We start from the raw sequence: 23711 nt of genomic DNA on the forward strand, positions 1-23711 counted from the left end.
AAGCTAAAGAGAAAATTAACAAATGGGACTACATCAAAATAAAAAGCTTTTTTACAGCAAAATAAACCATCAACAAAACAACAAGAAAGCCCACTCTATGGGAGAACATATTTGCAAATATGTTCACTGATAAGGTTTAATCTCCAACATCTACAGGCAGCTTATGCAACTTAATAAAAGGAAGATAAATGATCCAATAAAAAAAATGGGCAATGGACCTAAATAGAATCTGTTCAAAAGAAGACAGAAGGAAGGCCAAGAGACACATGAAAACATGCTCAAAGTCACTAATTATCTGAGAGATGCAAATCAAAACGACAATGTGGTACCATGTCACTCCTGTCAGAATGGCTATCATCAACAAATCAACAAACGACAAGTGTTGGCAAGGATGCAGAGAAAAAGGAACCCTCGTGCACTGCTGGTGGGAATGCAGACTGGTGCAGCCACTGTAGAGAACAGTGTGGAGTTTCCTCAAAAAACTGAAAATGGAACTCCCATTTGACCCAGTGATCCCACTCCTGGGAATATATCCGAAGAAACTAGAAACACCAATCAGAAAGGATATATGCACCCCTATGTTCATAGCAGCACAATTTACAATAGCTAAGATTTGGAAACAGCCTAGGTGCCCGTCAGCAGATGACTGGATCAGAAAACCATGGTACATCTACACAATGGAATACTATGCTGCCATAAAAAAAGAAGGAATTCTCATCATTTACAGCAACCTGGATGGAATTGGAGAACATTATGCTAAGTGAAATAAGCCAGTCAATGAAAGAAAAATACCACATGATCTCACTCATTTATGGATAATAAAGAACATTATAAACTGATGAACAAAAAGATAGATACAGAGACAGTAAAGCATCAAAGAGAATGTCAAATTACAGCAGGAAGGTTAGGGAGAGGTGGGGGAGATAAGAGATCACTGAAGGACTTGTATGCATGCATATAAGCATAACCAATGGACGCAAAACTTTGGGGGGTGAGGGCATGTTTGGGAGTGGGGTGGAGGGGACAATGGTAAGATATGTACACATATAATACCTTAATAAAAAAATTTTTTAAAAAAAGGTAAAATCAAGTGAGATAAAAAGAAAAAAATAGTTTCTTAAGTAAAAGATAAAAAATAAAAATGTGCAGTAGTGAAGGTCATTCACTTCCTCTATTGTTTTGTTTGGCACGCTTGTTTCCTGTCAAGTAGTCTGGACAGTACTGAATTTCCCTGCATTCCACAGCTCCTCTGTGTGGTAAACCACAATCTTTTTTTTCAAGCATCCTTGTTTCTCATCCTGCCTGTGGTTGTATTTACAGAAGAGTCCATTTATAATTCAACCCCTGGGTGGCAGTGTTTCAGTATTGACATCCGGGGCTATAAGTCCTCTCTACCCAGTATTTAGAAATTGTCTTCCCTGCTGCACTTAATACTGGTTTGGGGGTATGGACTGCCCCAGAGCTGGTTTTCTGATTGTTTCTCCCCGCCCTGATCCCCAGGTTCCACAAAAACAACTTTCCCCTGCAGTCTCTGAGAGTGTTTTTAATTGGTTGATCCTATGTACTGTGCTTAGAAATCAAAAGCAAGGATTTAAAGAGAAAAAAGAGCCAGAGTAAGTGTGCAAACTCGCAACTTTTTTCGCCACTGCACTGCTCATGACTCTGCTCACATCTCTGTGCATGTCTTTTCCCCCTGGCACAGCGCAGCCGATTTACTGGTAAAGCTTCAGGCTGCCTTTTTTGCCCAGTCCAGCTATGGGTTGATTTATAGGGTTCCTTTCTGTCAGCAACCCTGTGGACCCCCTTCCACATTCGCAGACTTCACTAGCCCCAACGGCCACGGATTTTGTGGGGTGTAGAATCCCTCTGAACCTCTACATCCCACTATGAGCGTTTCTCCCTCTAGCCTGGATCGCAGACGTCACCTTTCTCTGGGTGAAATCTGACCTTTCTGTGAGAAGGTGCAGAGCTAGTCCGAGTCTGTGTATTCACACTCCTTGGTCCCTGGGTGTTGTGATTGGAGGATCCCAGGAGGTATCGGATTCTTCCCAATTGAAGGTAAGGCTAGGCTTCAGATCACAGCCACTTTCCCCTTCAAGATGGTGTGGTGTCTGCGGCAGTGCCAGTCACTCCGAGAGAGATTTCAGCAGCAGTGGGGAGCACGGTCTGGCAGTCCCCAACAGTCCCTTTGAATATAGCTGTCCCTCATTCACAAATAGACACTCTCCATACGTCCACACACTCCCCTTTCGTTCTCTCACTCCCACACTATCTTGCAGCCTGCCTTCCCATCAGCAGCCATCTTCAATATCTTAGTCCCTTACACTCTTCAAGTCTTTTAACATTAAATGCAATGACTCATACTTTTTTCTTCTGTCTTGACCTCTCAGCTATGTTGCAGGTTCACATACATATTCAGCAGCCTACTTGACTGCTCCATTTGGATCCTTGTATCATACAATAGGCACCTCAAACATGTGCAAAACCAACCCTACCCCCAACCTGCTCTTCTCAAATCGTATCATCTCAGTAAATGCGATATCCATCCTTCCTGTTATTCAGCCTAAAAAACTTTGTCATCCTTGACTCTTGTTTTCCTCCTACCCCACATCTATTTTGCTGAAAAATACAATTGGCTTTACTTTTAAAAGTGTCTATAATATCTTCATTTCTCATCTTTTACTAATACTACACTGGTTCAAAATCCTGTTGTATCTTACCTGGAATTTGCAAGTTTCACAACTGGTCATCTTACTCACCTTACTTGCTCTCTATGCCTCTGTATAGCCAGGGTGAGCCTTTTAAAACATAAATCAGATCATCCTTTGCCCAAAACTCCTCAGTGGCTGCCCATCTCAGAATAGAAGATAATCCTTAAATGGCCTATTGTAAGGCCTACATGATCTGGCTTCTCTTTTCCTTCTAGTTTCTCTTTTCTCTCATGACCTACATACACTACTCTCTTTCTCACTCTGCCCCGTTTGTTTCTTTTTTTTTTTTTTTTTTTTTGTAGTAAAGCCAATTTCTTTTTTTTTTTTTTAATTTCTTTATTGATTAAGGTGTCACATATTTGTCCTCATTCCCCCATTCCCATCCCACACCCCTCCCCTTGGATGCCCCAACCCTCTGTTGAACTTAAGCATTGGTTAGGCTCATATGCATGCACACAAGACCTTTGGTTGATCTCTCCCCCCTCCCCCCACCCTCCCCTATCCTCCCTCTGAGGCCCGATAGTCCGATCGATGCCTCCTTGTTTCTGGTTCTGTTCTTGTTCATCAGTCTATGTTGTTCATCATTTCCCCTAGATGAGCGAGATCATGTGTCACTAGAGATATACTTATATGAACTCAATGTGAGATGAGCAATAATAGTTATGCTGACAGGCAAATGAATCAGTCTGTAGTGAGTTTCTTTCTGGACCAACAGTTCTTTTGAGACCCAATATCAATGTCCACCAGTTCCTTATGTGTACCTGTCGGCATTGACCCCTCTGCTCTGGATGGTGGACAAATGGTGGTAATGCAGGTCCGACTCCCTCTGGTTTGGTCTCGGCTGGACCCAGGGGCACTGCTTCACCCGGATCCAGGGGCCCGCGGCCTCGCCCGGACCCGGGGCCCAGGGCTCACCCGGCTCCAGGGGCCCGCGGCCTCGCCCGGACCCGGGGCCCAGGGCTCACCCGGATCCAGGGGCCCGCGGCCTCGCCCGGACCCGGGGCCCAGGGCTCACCCGGATCCAGGGGCCCGCGGCCTCGCCCGGACCCGGGGCCCAGGGCTCACCCGGATCCAGGGGCCCGCGGCCTCGCCCGGACCCGGGGCCCAGGGCTCACCCGGATCCAGGGGCCCACGGCCTCGCCCAGACCCAGGATTCAGCCTCACCCGGACCCAGGGGCGCACGGCCTCGCCCGGACCCAGGATTCAGCCTCACCCGGACCCAGGGGCGCATGGCCTCGCCCGGACCCAGGGGCACGTGGCCTCACCCGGACCCGGGGCCCAGCCTCACCCTGACCCAGTTCCCAGCCTCACCCAGACCCAGGGGCACGCGGCTTCACCCGGATCCGGGACCCAGTGGGGTTTCGTCTTCTTGATCCCAATTCCTGTTGGTCAATTCCCTCTCAGCAATTCCTTCGGCCATTTTCTCAGAGTTCCAGGGCAGCCACCGCAGAACTCGTTGGGCGGCGGGCTCGGCGAAGCTCCGGTGTGCCCGGTGCGCGGCGGCGGGCTGGTCCGGGGTGGCTGCGTCGGCCCTTGGGTCTGCAGCGGTGGCTGGTCGCCGAGCGTGCGCACCTGGCCGCTTCCGGGGTGTTGAGATTCTTGAAGGACTCGGAGGTCAGCAAGCGCATAGTCTCCCGCCCCATGTCTCCCAGGGGCTCGTCTGTCCGTGCTCGGCAGCGAGTGAAGCCTTCCCCTCAGCCGGAGACCGCTGGGGGAACTGCACCGAGCACGTTCCAGGCCGCCATTGTGTCGCCTGAGCCGTAGTTTTTAAAGTGTGGTCTTTGGGTCACCGGCATCAGCTTCATCCCGCGTACCCCTCTCTTTTATTCTAGTTGTATAGCATCCGCTCAGTTAGCCCTCCGGTGGTTCTGGATGGTGTCTGCTCTGCTCTCCCGTCGTAGTCTCAAAACCGTTGTGGTAGGCAGCAATCAGGCTTCTGCCCTATGCCTCCATCTTGGTCCTTGTTTGTATAGTTAAGTCTTGATTGTTGTTGGTGTCACTGGGAGGAATTGTCCTCCAGGCCTATTGGCCGTGCGGACCCTCTGTGTCTATAAAGGAAGAGTTGCTGTGCGGAAGACACGCCTATGTGCCGGGTCTTGGTGCAGCAAGGCTTCGGCGCTCACTGCGTCTGCCTCTTGAATGTGTCCCTTATGGGAGTGGTCGAATTCTGGTGTCATCTCACACCGACCACTAGATGCCCTCATTTCTGGGTCTCCAATGTAGTGTAGGTCAGCTACTGCCTGTGGCCCCTCAGCAGGAATTACAGCATCCCTTATATTCGTGACCTGTTTCGGTGCCTTCCCCTTTTGGCTGCCTCCCTATCGCTCAGCTTCCCCAATCTCCCTAGGTGGTCGCTCTTGATATCCCCCTTTGTGGGCTGAGTGCAAAGTCTTGGTGTTGTTAAGCCTTGATTGCTGTTGGTACACTGGGAGGATGTGACCTCCAGCCCAATTGGCTGTGAGGATCAGCTGTGTCTATGCCGGGAGACAGCCCCATTCAACTAGACTTGCAAAATTGTAAAAGCCTCTGTGTTCAGCTTGGATGGGGCGGAGTTACAGGGCGGAGCCTACCGCCTTGGCTTCCCGTCAGCCCCGCCCTATGAGGTTCCTGTGTCCCTCTGTACTCCCAGCAAACACCTCTGAGAGAAAAGCGCCCTGGAGTTTCGCGCGCTGCCAAACAGTCTAGTCTCTCCCCCAATGAATCTGGATTCCCAGATTCTCTCCCGGAACTGGGTCTCCGTGTAATCAGAATTGGGGCTCACCTCAGTCTGGCGCTTTTGTCTCCTTCCCTCCAGGGCGACTCAGCGGCACAGTCAACAGCCCATCCTCCGCGCACAATCCCGTGCGCGCCTCCGGTGCTCTGCTCTTCGCCGCCTCTCTGCATCTCTGCCCCACAGCCCAGCTTTCCCCAGTATGAGCCTGGCTTCCCCGGGTCTTTCCCGGAACTGGGGTTCAGTGCAGTTGGAACTAGGGGTTCAGCACAGTCCGGAGCTTTTGTCTCCTTCCCGCTAGGGCAATCCAGCGGCACAGGCAACAGACCCTCCTCTGCGCGCATTCCCGTGTGCGGCTCCGGCGCAGCTCCTCTGTGTCTCCGTCCCACAGCTCAGACTCCCCCAGCATGAGCCCGGCTTCCCAGGGTTTCGCCGGGAAATGGGGTTCAGTGCAGTCGGAGCTGGGGTTCAGCACAATCTGGCGCTTTTATCTCCTTCCCGCCAGAGAACGCCAGCCAGGCCATCAGCCGCCCCTTCCTCTCCGGCTCCGTCTTCCCCGCACGCGCGCGGGCTCGTGTCTCCGCCTGTGTCTCCATACCTCAAGCTTTTACGGCTTCTCTGATTTTCCTTGTGGTTTTCTTTTTCCTTCTAATTGTGGGCATTTCAGTCAGCCAGCTTTCCTGTGGTTCTGGATGATGTCCGTTTTGACTTTTAGTTGTGTTTTTGATATTGTTGTGCCCGGCTGTAGGTTAGGTGTTTAACCTATGCCGCCATCTTGGTTTCCTCTGCCCCGTTTGTTTCTTAATGTGTCTCTGATGACACGCTTCAACATCAGGGCATGTACTTAGGCTGTTCCCTCTGCCCAGAATGCTTTTCTATTTTTTATCTGTGTAACTTACTCTTAGCTTGTTCATATCTTTGTCCAACTATTATCTTCATAGGGGCTTTCCCGGCCACATTGTTTAAAATGGCAATGACTCTCTTTTCTCTCTGTTCTTCTTCTTCAAAGCACTTATCATTTGATCTACTATGTCTTTTCTTATTTGTCTTTCTCCTGTCCTCCCAACTAGATATAAACTCCATGAGGGCAGTTCATTTTGAACGTTTGGTTCATTGCTAAATTCTGGGCACCTAGAACAATGTCTGGCACATAGTGGATGCTCAGTAAATGTGTAATGAATGTATGTCTTGATCCATTTACATATATATATGTAGCAAAAGTCAAACATGGTAGTAATTTGGAATTATGATTATCTGGTTATAGTAACTTGTGTTTTTGGTCCTTTATAGTTCATGTGATTTTACCAGAATTACCATAAATAATTTTTTTCTTGCCTTGGCCAGGTGGCTCAGTTAGTTGGAGAGTCATCCCATACACCTAAAAGGTTACAGGTACTGTACCTGGTCACAGTACATACCTAGATTGTGGGTTCAATTCTGTAGGGGAGGCAGCCGATTGATGTTTCTTTCTCTCTCTCTCCCTTCCACTTTCTCTCTGAAAATCAATAAACATATCCTCAAGTGAGGATTAAAAAATTTTTTTTCTTACTAGAGTAGACATAAACTACATATTTAATTTACTAGATGGAAGGGAAGTATGGAAACACATAAATTGAAAGGAGTCTCAACAGTAAACACCAAGATTAATTATCCTATATAATAAAGAGGTAATATGCAAATTGACCCTCACACCCTTGCACAAGATGGCCGCCCCATGTGGTCAAAGATGGCCACAACAAGAAGGCCGGCAGGGGAGGGCATTGGGGGGGGACCAGGCCTGCAGAGGAGGGCAGTTAGGGGCAACCAGGCCAGCAGGAGAGGGCAGTTGGGGGCAACCGGGCCATCAGTGGAGGGCAGTTGGGTCAACCGGGCCGGCGGGATAGGGCAGTTGGGGGTTACCAGGCCAGCAGGGGAGGGAAGTTGGGGGCAACCAGGCCTGCAGGGGAGGGCACTGGGGGGGACCAGGCCTGCAGAGGAGGGCAGTTAGGGGCAACCAGGCCTGCAGAGGAGGGAAGTTGGGGGTGACCAGGCTGGCAGTGGAGGGCAGTTGGGGATTACCAGGCCTGCAAGAAAGGGCAGTTAGGGGCGACCAGGCTGGCAGGGGAAGGCAGTTGGGGGTGACAGGGTCAGCAGGGGAGGGCTGTTGGGGGCAGTCAGGCCTGCAGGGGAGGGCACTTGGGGGCAATCGGGCTGGCAGGGGAGCAGTTAGGTATCAATCAGGCTGGCAGGGGAGTGGTTAGGGGGTGATCAGGCTGGCAGGCAGGCGAGCGGTTGGGAGCCAGCAGTCCCAGATTGTGAGAGGGATGTCCTACTGCCGGTTTAGGCCCGATCCCTGTGGGGATCCCAGAGTGGAGAGGGTGCAGGCTGGGCTGAGGGACACCCCCCCCCCCAGTGCATGAATTTCATGCACCAGGCCTCTAGTAAATGATAAAATGTTAATGCAGTAGCTAGACCTAGCATTTGTAAAAATATAACTTAGATTCATAAAGCTTGCCCACCTGTCCTGGTTCAGCTGACCTTCAGGTCATCCAGCATGACTCATCTTAATGTGCACTAATATGTAATGAATTACAGTTGTTTACAGAGGGGACACACACAGTTTTTTTCCATCATTAATGTTATAGGAATAAAGAAAAGGGAGAAGCATATGATTGACTATTAGATTTCTCCATCATGTCATACAAAAAGATTCTATGTTAAGAGAATTTAGTAGTATGTGTTTCTAATATCATCATATTTCTAATTAACTGGGTATAAAATGGGAACTTTATAGGGGCCTGCTGACTTAAAGTTAACTGTTTAAGGGGGAGGACTGTAGGAACTCAGAAACTATGCATCAAGAACTGTGCTGGGTACTTATAAAATCCTGTAATGCTATATAAGCATGAGAGCCAATGTACAATCCCCTCTTCCCCCTTTCAGTTTGAAGAAGAGTTTTAGTTTCATTTGAAGAAGTGTTATCGTTTCTTTTTTCTAGGCTTTTTAATTCCCTTTGATAAATATGTGAGGAAGATGAAAAATTTTAGATAGCTCTTTTACCAAATGTCAAATGTAGAAAGAGATAAGGGAGAAGTCATACTTTGGAAGCTTCATTTTCTGAAATTATATTGCAGAAATAGATATTTCAATTTAAGATTCCTCTTATTTTCCCATCCTGCTGGCTTGAGTCACAAAGGTTCACATCACCTATTAGTCTTTGGGGTGGCCTTTAACAAAAAATCCTTTTCTAGGGGATCACAACAGTTAGGTGTTTCTCTGGATCAGAAAATGTCTTCCCTCAAGCTGGAAAGAAAGCACTCTCTGACTGTGGGGTCAACGTGCCAGCCAAGCAAGGATTTGATATCTACATGGATGAACCTGAACAAGAGGACAAAAACAGCTGCAGTGGGAAAGAGGGGATGGCATTTGAGGATATGTATGAAGTAGACACTAGCACACTCAAGTCAGACCTTCACTTCCTGCTGGATTTTAGCACAGGTAATCTGACTTCCCTATGGTGGATGATAGGTACCCTGTATTCATAATCGCCTGCAGTATTCAATAGCATGTTACTAGCAAGAGAAACCATGGAGGGTTAGTGGATAGAATGAGTTTTTAAATTAAATGTCTTACCTAATAATGTTGAATCACTGCAGTTTCCCCTATGCTGGTAGAGTCATCTCTTCATGCTCAGTCTGAAGATACATCAGATTTTGGTACAGACATGATAAATGTGACTGAATATGCTGAAGAAATTCATCGGTACCTTAGAGAAGCTGAAGTAAGTTTTCCCAAATTCTACTTCAATTGCCATCACCCAAAGCACTTAATATTAAGATAGTTATAAACTCTTGGCCATAACCATTAATGAATGGCATTCTTATGACATCTAAATATAAGAATATCTATGAAAAACAATAGCTGCAAGGTGAGTAACAATTACTTGGACTATTCCTCTATGGCACAAATGGTTTATATATGAAGCATTTCACCGTTAGAAATAGTCCATGTTGCCATTTCCCTCCCTCCTTTATTTGTTACCGACTTGCATTACAGAACCAGAATCTCACACTTCCTTTTGTGTCATAGTAAAGATTTATTTGTGTTTTGATCAGTTTCCTTCTAACCTTTGCTCATGAGATTTTTAAAATAGCAGCTATACTGTGGCATGATCTTTCTGATACAGCAAGTATTTAAATATCAAAACTCTTTCCCCAAACAGATGCGATACAGACCCAAAGCCCACTACCTGAGGAAACAACCAGACATCACAGAAGGCATGCGAAGGATTCTGGTGGACTGGCTGGTTGAGGTTGGAGAAGAATATAAGCTTCGAGCTGAGACTCTCTACTTGGCTGTCAACTTCCTGGACAGGTTTCTTTCATGCATGTCTGTTTTGAGAGGGAAATTGCAGCTTGTAGGAACAGCAGCTATTCTTCTGGCTTCGTAAGTGTTCTTCAGCTTAAATAATGTGAAACTACAGTCTCTCAAAACACATGATTTATTCTTCATTTATTGAAGAAATGCAGTACTTAAAATTTATTCATGCCTTCTTTGATAAAATACCATAATTTTTATAGTATTTACTGAGAAACTGAACCTTACCACATGTTCACTCTTCAATTCAGATGTTTATGATACAGTTTCATGACCAAGGTGGCCATCAGCTCAAATTCAGGATGCATTTTAACTATTTTGTGGTATAGTCTTTGGCTGTATTCTAGTACAAGTAAAAGTCCTATTTAAGGAGATTTTCTTTATATGGAAGTCATCTTCATGATCTGTTAAATGATCTATAATACCACAATTTATGTGGTTACAGTGAATAAATTATTCACTGTTCCTGTTACTATCATCCATTGATAATAATATCTAATTATGTGGAGAAGAGCTGGGTTGTTGCTGCCTTTAATTAGGGTGAGTAGTAGTTTTCCTTTCCATTCTTCTAGTCTCAGATATTCTAGTTATTAATGCCTAAAAACTTGCCAAAATTTCCCTACATAAAAGAAAATAAAAGCAAAGAATTGACAGCAGTGAAACTATCATTATCATTCTCTTAGATATATAGCATCATTTGCTAATTCTATAGAGAAAGCTAAACATAATGTTTTTAAAAATCTAAGACTTAACACATTCTCTTTCTACTATGTGTTCATAACATTCTTTCCCACAAGAAGATTTTAATTAAGAGGAGTTTACATGTATGTCTGTCATTCAGAATCTTTCAGTATATCAGAGGCCAAAACTAAAATTCTTACTGGAAAATGTTTCTGTTACTACCTAGCAGTCAATACAACATATTTTTGTAATATTCATGTTCTTGTTCTGGAAACAAATTACTATTATCTTCACAGCCCTATACCATTTAGTGATTTTTTTTTTTTGAAGTCTGCAAGGGTCATGTGAGAGGCAGGGTTTTGATAGCACAGGAAGGAGAGCCACAGGTTCCAAGCATTATTTCCAAAGATTCTTTACCTTTTATAGGAAATATGAAGAAATATACCCACCTGAAGTAGACGAGTTTGTCTATATAACTGATGATACTTACACAAAACGACAACTGTTAAGAATGGAACACCTACTCCTGAAAGTCCTAGCTTTTGATCTGACAGTGCCAACTACCAATCAGTTTCTCCTTCAGTACTTAAGGAGACAAGGAGTGTGCATCATAACTGAGAACCTGGCCAAGGTATGCCATGTAACTACCAAGAACATTGGTGCCAAATTGGGTAAAAAGTAGCCTTTCCAATCATCCTTTAGTTCTTTCCTTTTTAGTTTATTGTTGTTTGTTTGTTTGTTTGTTTGTTTGTTTTTTGTTTGTTTGTTTTTGTCTTGGGCCCAGAAAAACTTTTAGCAATGGAAGAGAGCTAATTTTAAGAACCCAACTTCTGGTTAGGAGACATTACTGTTGATCATGTTTGGTAGGCATGGGTTGTCTAATGACTCAACTCTTAAAGAAACTTAAGCTTGGAAACTGTTTCCTTGTTGGATACAGACCACATGAAAGCAATATTCTTAGGTGTACAGAATAGGAACAAAGTAAATGTGATTTGATTTGACTCTAATCTCCTCCAAACATATTAAGTAATGAAGCATTATTTAATCATTTGGAGTTAAAGAACTTAGTTGAAGGCACTAAAGTGCATATTGGTTTGGAAAACTTGGTTTCCAACCACTATGATTTAGTATATCTGGTATTTATGTGCTATGCAAACAGTGATAAGAAAATCTATGTAAATTTCCAAATATGTTTCTTCTAATCTGAGAGATTCCCACTGGTTCTAGCTCTGAACTGCATGATTTTGCCTGATATAAATAGCTTTAATATGCTCATAGTTTGCCTTTGGCTTAAGTTCTACTCCAGTGGCCAGAGCAATGCTACTTTATCTGACCAGCATAAACCTATACTACTAGTATAAGATAAGTAACCCATCACATATACTGTGTGCATAGGCCAAATACTTGTGTATTGAAATTTATTACAACATAAATATTATTCTGTTTGTGGACAGGCATGGTAGTTATTAACCTAGGTGCAATTGATGCAGGTTGAATAAAATTAAGACACAATTGTTTCCCCTGACTTTTTTTTTTGAGAGAGAGAGGAAGGGAGAGACAGAGAGAGAGAGAGAGAGAGAGAGAGAGAGAGAGAGAGAGAGAAAGGGAGAGAAAGGGAGAGAAAGGAAGAAACATCAGGTGCCTTCTGCAGGCCCCGTACCAGGAATTGAGCTCACAACCTGGGCATACGCCCTGACTGCATGAATGGAACTGGCAATCTCTTGGTGCCAGGATGACCCCCAACCAACTGAGCCACCCCAGCCAGGGCAATTCCCCCAACATTTTTAACTTTACTTGTAACTTGAGTCGAATTCCTAATTCCAATGAGCTTTTTCTTTCTTGTTTTTAGTATGTAGCGGAACTGAGTCTACTTGAAGCTGACCCATTCTTGAAATATCTTCCTTCATTGATAGCTGCAGCAGCTTATTGCCTGGCAAACTATACCGTGAACAGGCATTTCTGGGTAAGATTATAATTACTTTTTTTTTAGATGAAATTCAAGGCCTCTCTAAAATTTGTTCAGTAACTCTTAAGGCTTAGAATAGGCTGTCCTCTTATGAGTCTTACCAGCAGACTAAAACAGCCTTTGTGGCTTTGACTCAACGGCTTTGCTCTCTGGAGACTAGAGATTGCAGGAAGTCAAGAAGATAGTGTTGACACGCCCATTTAACAGAAGCACGCCTGGGAACCTCAATGCCTGCTCTTGAGTATAGGCATTGCCACTTCAAGAACAGTTGTTGACTTTTCCCTAAAAGTCGTTCACAACCTGGGTCCAATTAAGATGGTCAAAGGTTGGATCATGCTTTCAAGGGAACAGGGAATTTAATGTTGCCTCTTGGCCCAAGAAGGTAGTAAGAAAGGAAATGGGCGCCTAGGTTTGATTCTGAAGGCTCACTTGTGTGCTGAAAGAAGTGGGGTGTCTACTTTTATTTTCTTTGTCTGTGTTTGGCTAAGAATCTTTTATATTCTATATACACAGTGAGTTTAGCTAAGTACATTATAAATGTACAATATGAGCAAATTTAGAACTGGTTATTATTTCTAATATTTTTGTCTAAAGTCTCTAAAGAAGGATTATGTTGTCTTTTGAAATAAATATGTATACCAAGTGATTAATTTCCTTTATTTCATAGCTTTAGCTTCAGATTTCTCATATCTTAAAAGGTTATCTGATGCAATTTTTCTTTTGTCTTGATTAGCCAGAAACCCTTGCTGCATTTACAGGCTATTCATTAGGTGAAATTGTGCCTTGCCTGAGTGAGCTACATAAAGCATGCCTTGATATACCCCACCGACCTCAGCAAGCAATTAGGGAGAAGTACAAGACTTCAAAGTAAGTTCTTGAAATTTTCTTATCTAGACTTACTCTTTAAAGCTTCAATAAGTCATAGTAATGAACAAACTGTATATCTGGTGCTGGATTGGAAAAACAAGGTTGTATGTTGAATCAAGAAAATCAGTTGAAAACAAACAAAAGAAAACAAGCAAAAAAGAAAATCTATTCAGAGAGATATCCTAATATATAAAAACCCAGGGTCCTTAATGACCGACTGAAGCCTTGACTGAACACTGGAAGTCAGTCCTGCAGTCAGTGCTGGGTTGCTGTGGCAACACAGTGCTGACTGCCACCAGTGCGGGCACAGCGACCCAGCACTGACTGCCAAGGGGACTGTGGATCAGGCCCGGAGAGAGAGGCAGGGTCTGATCCGCAGCCTCCGTGGCAGCTGTTGATCAGCTGTTGCCTCTCTCTTTCTCTCTGGGCTTTGCCAGCAGCTGCGCCTGTTTCTCTCAGTGCCTCCGTGGGGGCTGCTGATCAGCCCTGCCTGTCTGATCAGGCCTGGAGATAGGCCCGGAGATGCTGACTGGCATAGAAACTGACCAATCAGAACCAAATTGGCCTGCAGGGGAGGGCAGTTGGGGGCGAGATCAGGCCATCAGGGGAGGGCAGTTAGGGGCAATCAGGCAGGCAGAAGCAGTTAGGGGCAACCAGGCCGGCAGGGGAGGGCAGTTGGGGGTGAGATCAGGCTGGCAAGGGAGGGCAGTTAGGGGTGATCAGGCAGGCAGGCAGAGAGGTTAGGGGCAATCAGGCAGGCAGGCAGGCAGAGGGGTTAGGGGAAATCAGGCAGGCAAGCAGAGGCAGTTAGGGGTGATCAGGCAGGCAAGCAGGTGAGTGGTTAGGAGCCATTGGTCCCAGATTGTGAGAGGGATGTCTAACTGCCGGTTTAGGCCCAATCCCACAGAGATTGGGCCTAAACCGGCAGTTGGACATCCCCCATGGGGTCCCTGATTGGAGAGGGTGCAGGTTGGGTTGAGGGAACCCTCCCCTCTGTGCACAAATTTCATGCACTGGGCCACTAGTAGATTTATAATTAGCTTGTAGTACATAGAGTCAGCTAGCTTCCTTCCTTTCTGCTAAAACTACTGGAGAGTTTTCTGTGGCCTGAGATTTTACAAAACTGAAGTCTTTGCCTTGTGCTGAACTTGCTTTGGGTCTCATTTCAGGTACATGCATGTGTCTCTCATGGAACCACCTGCAGTTCTTCCTCTGCAATAAGTTTCAGAACTGAAGCACTTTCAGAACTTAACCTCCAGATCAACAGGATTGATCCTAATTTTTATAGGTTTCTGCAGGTTGAATCAACTAGTGTTGGTACAATATAGATGACATATTTTTTTAAAATATGAATGTATTTAGGTTCTCTTAGATTTAGTAGTTTGTAAAATAGTCTAACATTTTAAAAGAATAAACAACTTGCCTTATGGCCATGTGTCAGGTTTATTTACTAATTATCGTGGCCGACACACTTGCCTGAATTTTAGATGAGAGTATTAAAAAATGTCATCTCAATTTTAAGAATTCTTCTAAGTTGGTTTTCTAGTAAAAATTTGGCATGTGTTAAGGTTTGGCCGATGACATGGGCTGTGAAAAAATTCACAATTGAGAGAAGAGATAGATGCAAGGAGGATATTTAGTTTACTTTCCAAGGGAGGAGAGAAAGAGTGGCTTGCTCATAATGGTTGCTGTTGCTAAGTGCCAAAGGAAGGGAGGGAGATTGTGTTGAAGTTGAGCAGATACCAGGGGAGTTGTCTTGAAAAGTTTCCATTTGTTTGCTTTCCAGCATATAGCCTAAGGAGGTGTCTTATCAGTATTTTTCCCAAGCCTGTGAAACAAACTTAGACCAAAAGTTATGAATAGCTCAAAAGAGGCTTGTTGGGGGGCAGAGGGGGGGAGGGAGAGAAGAAGAGACCTTTCTACTAACTAGAGACTTTGTGGTACAAATTATCCCTGAGGGAGGAGGTGGATGCAAAAATACAGCCTTGAGAGTGGTTTACCTTGTCTTGCACTTTGAATAGAGGGGTTGTTTAAATCAGAGGAGCTAACACTCTTGGGGTTTAATTACCAAGTGGTTCTCATAAGTTGCGGAAGGTTATAGCAAGGAAAAGGAAAGTCCTGTTTTCTATCCTTTCAACAGGCTATTAGGTTTAAGTGTTCTGAGGAACCCAGAGATTTTCATGTTTGGTAAGCGGCTGCCCTGAGGTCTTATTCTCCTATCTCTTCATGTAACTCTTCATAAATTAGCAAAGGAAGGAACTCCAAGCTTAGTGAAGGGATGTAAACAAGCACTGTCTATTATAGCTTCCTTCTGGGACCCGAGGGAGGAAAGGCAATGGGTTGAGGACTAAATGTGCTCAAGTAGAAATGAGAGATGACATATTTAATGTTAATCCAGGAGGTGATGCTCATTTGGTAAAGGGATACCATTATGGCAATGTTCTTTTTTCTTCTTTTTTTGTTTTGTTGTGTTGTATTTCTCTTTTATTTTATTTTTTAATGTTTTTGTTGATTTTAGCGAGAGAGGAAGGGATAGATAGAAAAATCAATGATGAGAGAGGATCATAAAGTGGCTGCTCCCTGCATGTCCCGACTGGGGATAGAGCCAGCAACCCAGGCATGTGCCTTGACTGGGAATTGAACCAAGACCTCCTGGTTCATGGGTTGATGCTCAACCATTAAGCCAAATCAGCCAGGCTTTTTTTTTTCTCTCTCTTTTTTTTTTTTTTTTTTTTAGTGCTCGTTTGTTTTCAATGATCAGTTTTGATTTAGTCACCCATCAAGCATTTTCAAGTATTTCACTCTTAGAATATGCTCAGAGAAGTAGAAAAAGCATATTTCACCATAGGATGGGACTTCAGAATAATTAAGCTAACCTTTTATGTTTATGTCTTGGGAAATACCCATGCTAAAGTTTGCTCTTGCTCACATTATTTATGATTCTACATTTCACCTCACTACATATTTATCTATGGCTTCTGCCAACAGCACTTAAGTACAGTATAAGATGGGGAACATTCAAAAATTAAACACTTAATTTTCTTTTAAAGATTAGAAGGAAAATCAAGAGTAGACTTGGCCTTAAGGGAAGGTGTTGCTTAGTGGCGATATATAAATTTTGTTAATCTCAAGATCGGTAGTCCTGGACCAGTAAGCCTTGGAGGCACTGGGTCTCCTATGTGTATTCTGTCTCCAGGCCTGCCCAGGGCTCTGCGGAGATAAGAACAATAGGAAGTGTTTTCTAGGTTCCTTATCATAGAAAAAATTAGACCCAGGTAGGTTTTGGTAACATGGAAGTAGATGAACTCCAAATTTTATGTTAGTTACAAGCTCTAATGAAATTATAAATATAAAAATACAATCATATCACATATTTTGTGAAGACTTTTTAAAAAGTACCCATAAGCTCTTACAAGGTTTTAGCATTGCCTTTTTTTCCCCACCTTTCTGATTAATATTGTCACGGTGTCTCCATTTCTTGTTCCATTGAATAAGTCCACATTTCACTAAGTGTTCTGTGTGCCATTACCTAAGTTTCACAAAGGAAATACAGGACCTGTATCAGTGTTATTATGTGTTATAATCAGCAATTTATAATCTAGCATTCTAACTTATGAGTGGTTTGTTTCTGTTCACTGCATGTATGTGATTACCTTTCCAACTATCCTTTTGCACTTAGCAATGTCAAATTACCCCCTCCTGAGGGGACGGAGGCAGAGGCCAGTTCTGGTTGGTGTGGGGGAAATCTACCTGTCCAGCTGCTGCGGAGTAAGTCCTTTCTCAAAGCAGGGCAATGCTGAGATGAAAGGATATGGAGTTACTTGCCCACACAACAGTCCCCAGGTGACAACTGTGAGTCAGGACCTGGTCACCCCAGATGGCTGAAAGTACTCCTTCTCTCCTAGTATTTCTAACAATCCCACTTTTTTAAAGAGGTGAAAATTTATTTTTTAATTAAATCTTTATTGTTGAAAATATTACATATATCCCATTTTCTTCCCCATTGACTCCTTATAGCAGGCCCTGCTCCCCATCCCAGGCCTTCACCACCCTATTGTCTGTGTCTGTGTGTTCTGCATATATACATACAAGTTCTTTGGTTGATCACCTCCCACCCATCCACCCTCCTCTGCCTTCCCTCCAATATTCCCCACTCTGTTCCATGCTTCCATGTCTCTTGATCTACTCCATTCATCAGTTTATTTTGTTAATTAGATTCCACATAATAGCAGTCCCACTCTTGTCATGTCCCCGGGGTTTCTAACTTTTCAGTGAGCCAAAGCAGCCCTGCCCAGGCTCTTTCCTGTTGCTTCAGTCCTTCGATTGGAGCCTAGACTTTCTTTGTTTCCACCACAGCCCTTAACACTTTCATTGACAATCTCAACGGGTCTTCCTGCTTGGTATCTGGGAACTTCTCTTCCCTTTCCTAGCCTTCTTAAAAGTCATCAAAAGCAAATGAAAAATCTTATGTCCTCTCTTTAAAATTAGTAATTTGAATCATGTGTATAGTCTTTATGTATTTGTCTATATATCATACTAGTATGTGGTGTATTTTCTGCCACTGGATGGCACTACTAGGATATATCTTGTTGGCTTATGATCCTATGGTCTAGACATAATATTTAATATTAAACCCAGTTTAATTAATATATTTTAAAAGTTATTACCATAAAACTGTACATTTATTTTACCTAGATTTACAAAAGACTTATAATATAATCTTTTGGTTAAGTATATTTCCCAAAGTTTACATTTCAAAAGACTTTTTTTAACAGAGAAATAACTGAGTTATTACAATGGGCCCTGAAATACCACAAGGATTTATTTTTATAACCGGACAACCAAGGGGTCCTGGCTGCCTGTCACTACTTCAGCCAATTAAGCAGAGACAGGGTTGTATCATATATGAGTGTTTATTCCAATAACGCCTGCAATATGGAGAGCAGCAGGTCATCCACAAAAATCTGCTCTGCACCCCACCATAAGCCAGCTGCTGATATTGGGTAGAAGGACAAAGATTACGTGGGAAAGTAAGAATTTAGGCAAACTTCATACCAAGTTTCCTTATGTCTGAAAAATAAAAGGATTAAAAATTACCAAATGCTTCCAAAAAAGGTTATAAAAACTATATAATTATTTTCAGTTCATTCAGTCCCATAATCAATTTTTTTTTGTTTCTCCTGATTTTTCCTTCCAGTACTTCTATAAATTCAGATACTCTATAGAGTTCTAATAATTTTCATCCAGTTCAATGGAGATGATCTGAAAATGTCAGAGTCTTTTCCATGGATCCCTCAGAAGATGTAACATTTTTCTAAATGCATTATAATAAAACTTCTAAATGACAAGAAGAAATTTAAAATGACATGGTTATGAATTTGATTATAATGCAAATGACATGGAACCTTGCCCTTTCTGCAAAACACAATATTCCAGAATAACAATTAGAGTTATAAGTGAAAGTATATCAGAGTTATTATTTCTTTATTTGACAAAGCTTCCCAGGTACCTCAAGTATAAAATTTTTCCTTCATAAGGAGAGAAAATAAATCCTTAAGGCATTCCAGGACCTATTGGAATAACCTAAAGCCAATTCTAGGTAAAAAAAAAAAATGTTTCTTAAAATTCAAACCCTAGGAAGGTTGTCAAATTTATTTACCAAAAGATTATATATCATCCTTATTATTATGAAACAGTATTAGATTATTCATTCATTCAAAGTGACAAAAGGGTATTAAACAAAAACATAGGCTAGCAAAACTTCAGTTCCTACATTTAAGATAACCTTTTTAAAATATGTACCTTATTAATATATAACAATTTCAATAATTTATAGAACTTTTGCTTCCTGGGAAAAAACAGGAAAGACTTTTTTCCCCTTTTAACAAACTAGAAAAGACTAAATAAAGTCTGCATTAGCTTGCTTTAGATTCATTTACTTAATTAAATCTATTATTCAGATTACCTATAATTTCCTTTTTAAGATTTCTCTTCACAACTCTTCCACAACTTTCACAAAGCTTTCTACAACATTCACAAACTGTCTTACCCATTTAGAAATAACCAGCTTGCAACTCACTTTTTTTCCTTCAAAAAATGCATCTCCATGCCTCACGTCTTCTATTACCAAAACTATATAATTTCTTTCCAATGAGTTAAAATTCTTAACTCTTAGGAACCTTAATTTTTAGGTGACCAACAAAAAGTCAGAAGTTAGCATTCTTTAGATTGGCAAATACATTCGCTAACAGTATTTTCTAGCTTTTCTGTAATAAAAGGTCAAACACAAATTAATATTTCAGTATCCATTTATTTCAAAAAATCTATTTAATAATTTCTACTATTTAAATCAGCAGAACTCCAAAGTTTTACATTACCAAGGACTTTACTTTTTTTCTTTACAGTGTGGGAGTGGCCCCTGCCAAAGGTCACTTCTATAGCTCAAGCCCTTTTAGGAGAAAAACTTGGGAGTTTTAAAAGGTTTACCTATATAATAAAAGCATAATATGCAAATTGACTAAATGGCCAAACAGCGGAATGACCATCTGGATGACCATCCAGGACCAAACTATGACACCCACTGGCACCAGGCCAGCCAAGGCGGGAGGGATGCAATTGTTCGGGGCCCGACCATTGCCCCATGATCGCCCCGCAGAGGGAGGCCCAGGCCCCCAGCCAACAGGGCGATCAATTGGGGGGCTCCATGATCGCCCCACAGAAGGAGGCCCAGGCCACCAGCAAGCTGTGGTGGGTGGGCGGGGCCTCCAGGTGCCGGAGGGAAGCCGGTACCAGCAGCCAGGGGAGGAAAGGCCTACTCTTGCACAACCCACACAAGAGCTTCACACCGTGTGTTCCCTAACACTGATCTCCTCTTGTTCCCAGTTAAGAGGATATTTAATAGTGAGGCCAAGTAGTATTTCAGTGAAACACCCTTTTTCTTTTTCTTCATTGGCAGGTAAGTGTAAGTAGTCCAATACCCCAAGATCCGTCCCAATGGAGTATTTTTGGGGGGATTGAGCCACCAGCACCCATCATTGAACAATTTAAGCAAGATTAGAGGCAAAGTTACACCAGGCAAAAACCACCCTAATATACAATATTTACAAGTGCACACAACCCACAGACAAGAACCTTACACCATACTCCTTGTCTTTCCAGCCACAGAAACCTCAGAATGCCCTGCATTAACACACACACACACACACACACACACACACACACACACACTGAAGCAGAGCAATGTCTCTTGTCCCAGAGTGGATCAGATTGAGGGCTTGGAGACCAGGCAAGGACCACTGGAGGTCCCTTGCCACCCTGACCTGATCATGCTCACCCAGCAAATGCATGTCTTTAACCCAGACGAGAGCAGCCAGTGCTTCTCATGCCATACAAACATGCTTGATTTCTCCTGTCATACAGAAATGATAGATTCAACTTACATTTCAGGTGAGATGATGGGGATTGCTGAGGCTGTAACAGGGACTCAAAACAGGAAAATTCCTGGCAGTGTTGCAAATGAAAGAGCCCAGGCCTCAGCCCCAGGAATCTTCAGTCCAGGCAGCAAGTGGGATCCCTGGTACTCACCCCAGAGGAGTCCCTTGCTTATGTCTCACCAGAGTTGCCAGATTATGTAAACGGACAACCAAGGGGTCCGGGCTGCCTGTCACCACTTCAGCCAATTAAGCAGAGACAGGGTTGTATCATATATGAAGGTTTATTCCAATACTGCCAGCAGCATGGAAGAGCAGCAGGTCATCCACAAAAATCTGCTCTGCACCCACCATAAGCCAGCTGCTTATATTGGGTAAAAGGACAAAGATTACATGGGGAAGTAGGAATTACAGGCATGGGAAAGTAGACATGGGATAATCATTACGGGTTACAAGTCATGCAGGGGCGGGGGAGGGGGTCGCAGGAGGGTGGGAGCCTCTGGGACCAAATTACAGGTAATAGGGGCTGGGGGTTGTAAAGAGCGGGTGCCTCCTGGACTAGATTATTTCGTCCACAAGGTTGTAAATCTTTCCATAATAATAGGCAGTTCTCAGAAGGAGGATGGACTGCATTCCAATGTTAGCTCCCACGTCCCAGGGTGTACAACTCTTGGTGAGGTTAGAATGTGCTTTTTCTCATCAGAACAGAACCATCAAGAGTTAACAGTATGATTAATATTTCTTATATTTAGTTCCCAATATTCTATTTCTGCCCCTAACATTTTCTCTTCTAAGTTTTAAAATTAATTAGGTGTGTTTATTATGCTTGAAAAAATTACAGGGGAAGCTCTGCCAAATAAGAATTAATAATAATAACTATTTTTAATTATATACATACTAGAAGCCCGGTGCACGAAATCCGTGCACGGCGGGGGGTTGTCCCTCAGCCCAGCCTGTACCCTCTCCAATCTGGGACTCCTGGAGGGATGTCCGACTGCCCGTTTAGGCCCGATCCTAATGGACATCCCTTTCACAATCCAGGACTGCTGGCTCCCAACTGCTTGCCTGCCTGCCTTCCTGATTGCCCCTAACCGCTTCTGCCTGCCAGCCTGGTCACCCCCTAACCACTCCGCTGCCAGCCTGGTTGATGCTTAACTGCCCCCCCTGCCAGCCTGTTTGCCCCCAACTTCCCTCCTCTGCCGGCCTGGCCATCCCTAACTGCCCTCTCCTGCAGGGTTGATCACCTCCAACTGCCCTCCCTTGCAAGCCTGGTCCCTCTCAACTGCCCTCCCTTGCAGGCCTGGTCCCTCATAACTGGCCTCCCTTGCAGGCCGGGTGCCTCCCAACTGCCCTCTCCTGCTGGCCATCTTGTGGTGGCCATCTTGTGTCCACATGGGGGCAGGATCTTTGACCACATGGGGGCAGCTATATTGTGTGTTGCAGTGATGATCAATCTGCAGATTACTCTTTTATTAGATAGGATAGAGGCCTGGTACAGGGGTGGGGGCCAGCTGGTTTGCCCTGAAGGGTGTCCCGGATCAGGGTGGGGTTCCCTTGGGGTGTGGGGCGGCCTGAGCGAAGGGCCTGTGGTGGTTTGCAGGCCAGCCACGCCCCCTGGCGACCCAAGAGGAGGCCCTGGTATCTGGAATTTATTTTCCTTCTACAATTGAAACTTTGTAGCCTGGAGCAGAGCCAAGCCTGCTGCTCCCTCCGGGGCGGCAGCCATTTCTGTGGCAGTTAATTCACCTTCTACAATTGAAACTTTGTAGCCTTAAGCGGGTGGGCACAGCCAGGGTGTGCGGAAAGCTTTGCTTCCCCTTTTGCCACCGGCAACCCTGGCCTGCTCTCTCAAGCTCCATTCTGCTGCCATTTGTTTGAATTTGTTTACCTTCTATAATTGAAACTTTGTAGCTTGAGTGGAGGCTTAGGCCTGGCAAGGGCAGGCAGAAAGCTTGGCTTCCTCTGTTACCTGGGAAACCTTGCTCTCTGTGGCTGTAAGCCATCTTGGTTTGGGTTAATTTGCATACTCGCTCTGATTGGATGGTGGGCGTGGCTTGTGGGTGTGTCGGAGGTATGGTCAATTCGCATATTTGTCTATTATTAGATAGGATATTTGTATTAAAATGGATGATCTGGAAATTTCAGTGTGCTCTAGGAAGGAACTTGCAAAGATTCAGAATTGAGTTCAAATAGGAAATTCTTAAGGGTAGCAAGTGTCCTTCTGTGACACCAGGCAAGCCTAGAGTAAGAGTTGCCTATGGAATCCTCTGGCAATAGTACTCCAGATGTTTGTGATTCACACATTGGGACATTTATGAATTGTTTGCAGTATTCAGTACCCACTTCCAATGAGCTATGTGCATGAAAATCTTGCATATTGTTTGTTCTTTATATATTAAAACTATATTAAATCTAAGAATATAAACTTTTATGTCATTTCATAACAATTATTATTTGGCAAGAAATATTACCTTAGAATATTATATCTTACTTAAAAGTAAGGTTCTTTGTCATTTGTTTTATGGTCAAGTCTATAACCATGTCATTTTAAGTTTGTCATTTTTCATTCTTATGACTTTGTTCAAAATATTACTAATTTTTTAAATGTTTCTATTTTATTTATGTATTTTAATTCTTTATTGTTTAAAGTGTTACATAAGTCTCCTTTTTCACCCATTGACCTCTCCCTGGTCGCCCCCACCTCCCTCAAAATATTACTAATTTTTAAGAAATCTCCCTGTTTTTCAGATATAAGGAAGCTTATTTTTATTTCCCTATAATGATTTGGTAAATTATATTTTTATAAGCAATATGGAAGCATTTATATTTTTCTCCCTACCTTATTCCTTCAGAATTTGATAACCCTCAATGAGTATTATTTCATAGCAATATATTTATTTGAATAAAACCAATAAGAATCTATATTCTTTATAAAACTAGGTTCCAATTATTAACTAAGACTTTTACTAGAATGCCATATCTGAGAGAGA

At 43.4% G+C, this 23711-nt stretch overlaps 1 protein-coding gene across 1 annotated transcript in view; it reads left to right on the forward strand.

The window, feature by feature from the left end:
- CCNA1 (cyclin A1) overlaps window positions 1-14719 on the forward strand; it is a 33941-nt gene extending 19222 nt beyond the window's left edge. Inside the window, exons 3-9 of the mRNA XM_079778535.1 lie at window positions 8652-8898; window positions 9057-9181; window positions 9623-9846; window positions 10885-11089; window positions 12308-12421; window positions 13158-13291; window positions 14461-14719. Coding sequence (XP_079634661.1) covers window positions 8652-8898; window positions 9057-9181; window positions 9623-9846; window positions 10885-11089; window positions 12308-12421; window positions 13158-13291; window positions 14461-14512 — 1101 coding nt within the window. The 3' untranslated portion in view covers window positions 14513-14719. The remainder of the gene's footprint in view (window positions 1-8651; window positions 8899-9056; window positions 9182-9622; window positions 9847-10884; window positions 11090-12307; window positions 12422-13157; window positions 13292-14460) is intronic.
- The last annotated feature ends 8992 nt before the right edge of the window (window positions 14720-23711 follow it).

This window comes from Cnephaeus nilssonii (assembly GCF_951640355.1).
Source record: "Cnephaeus nilssonii genome assembly, chromosome: 8".
Lineage (NCBI taxonomy): Eukaryota > Metazoa > Chordata > Mammalia > Chiroptera > Vespertilionidae > Cnephaeus > Cnephaeus nilssonii.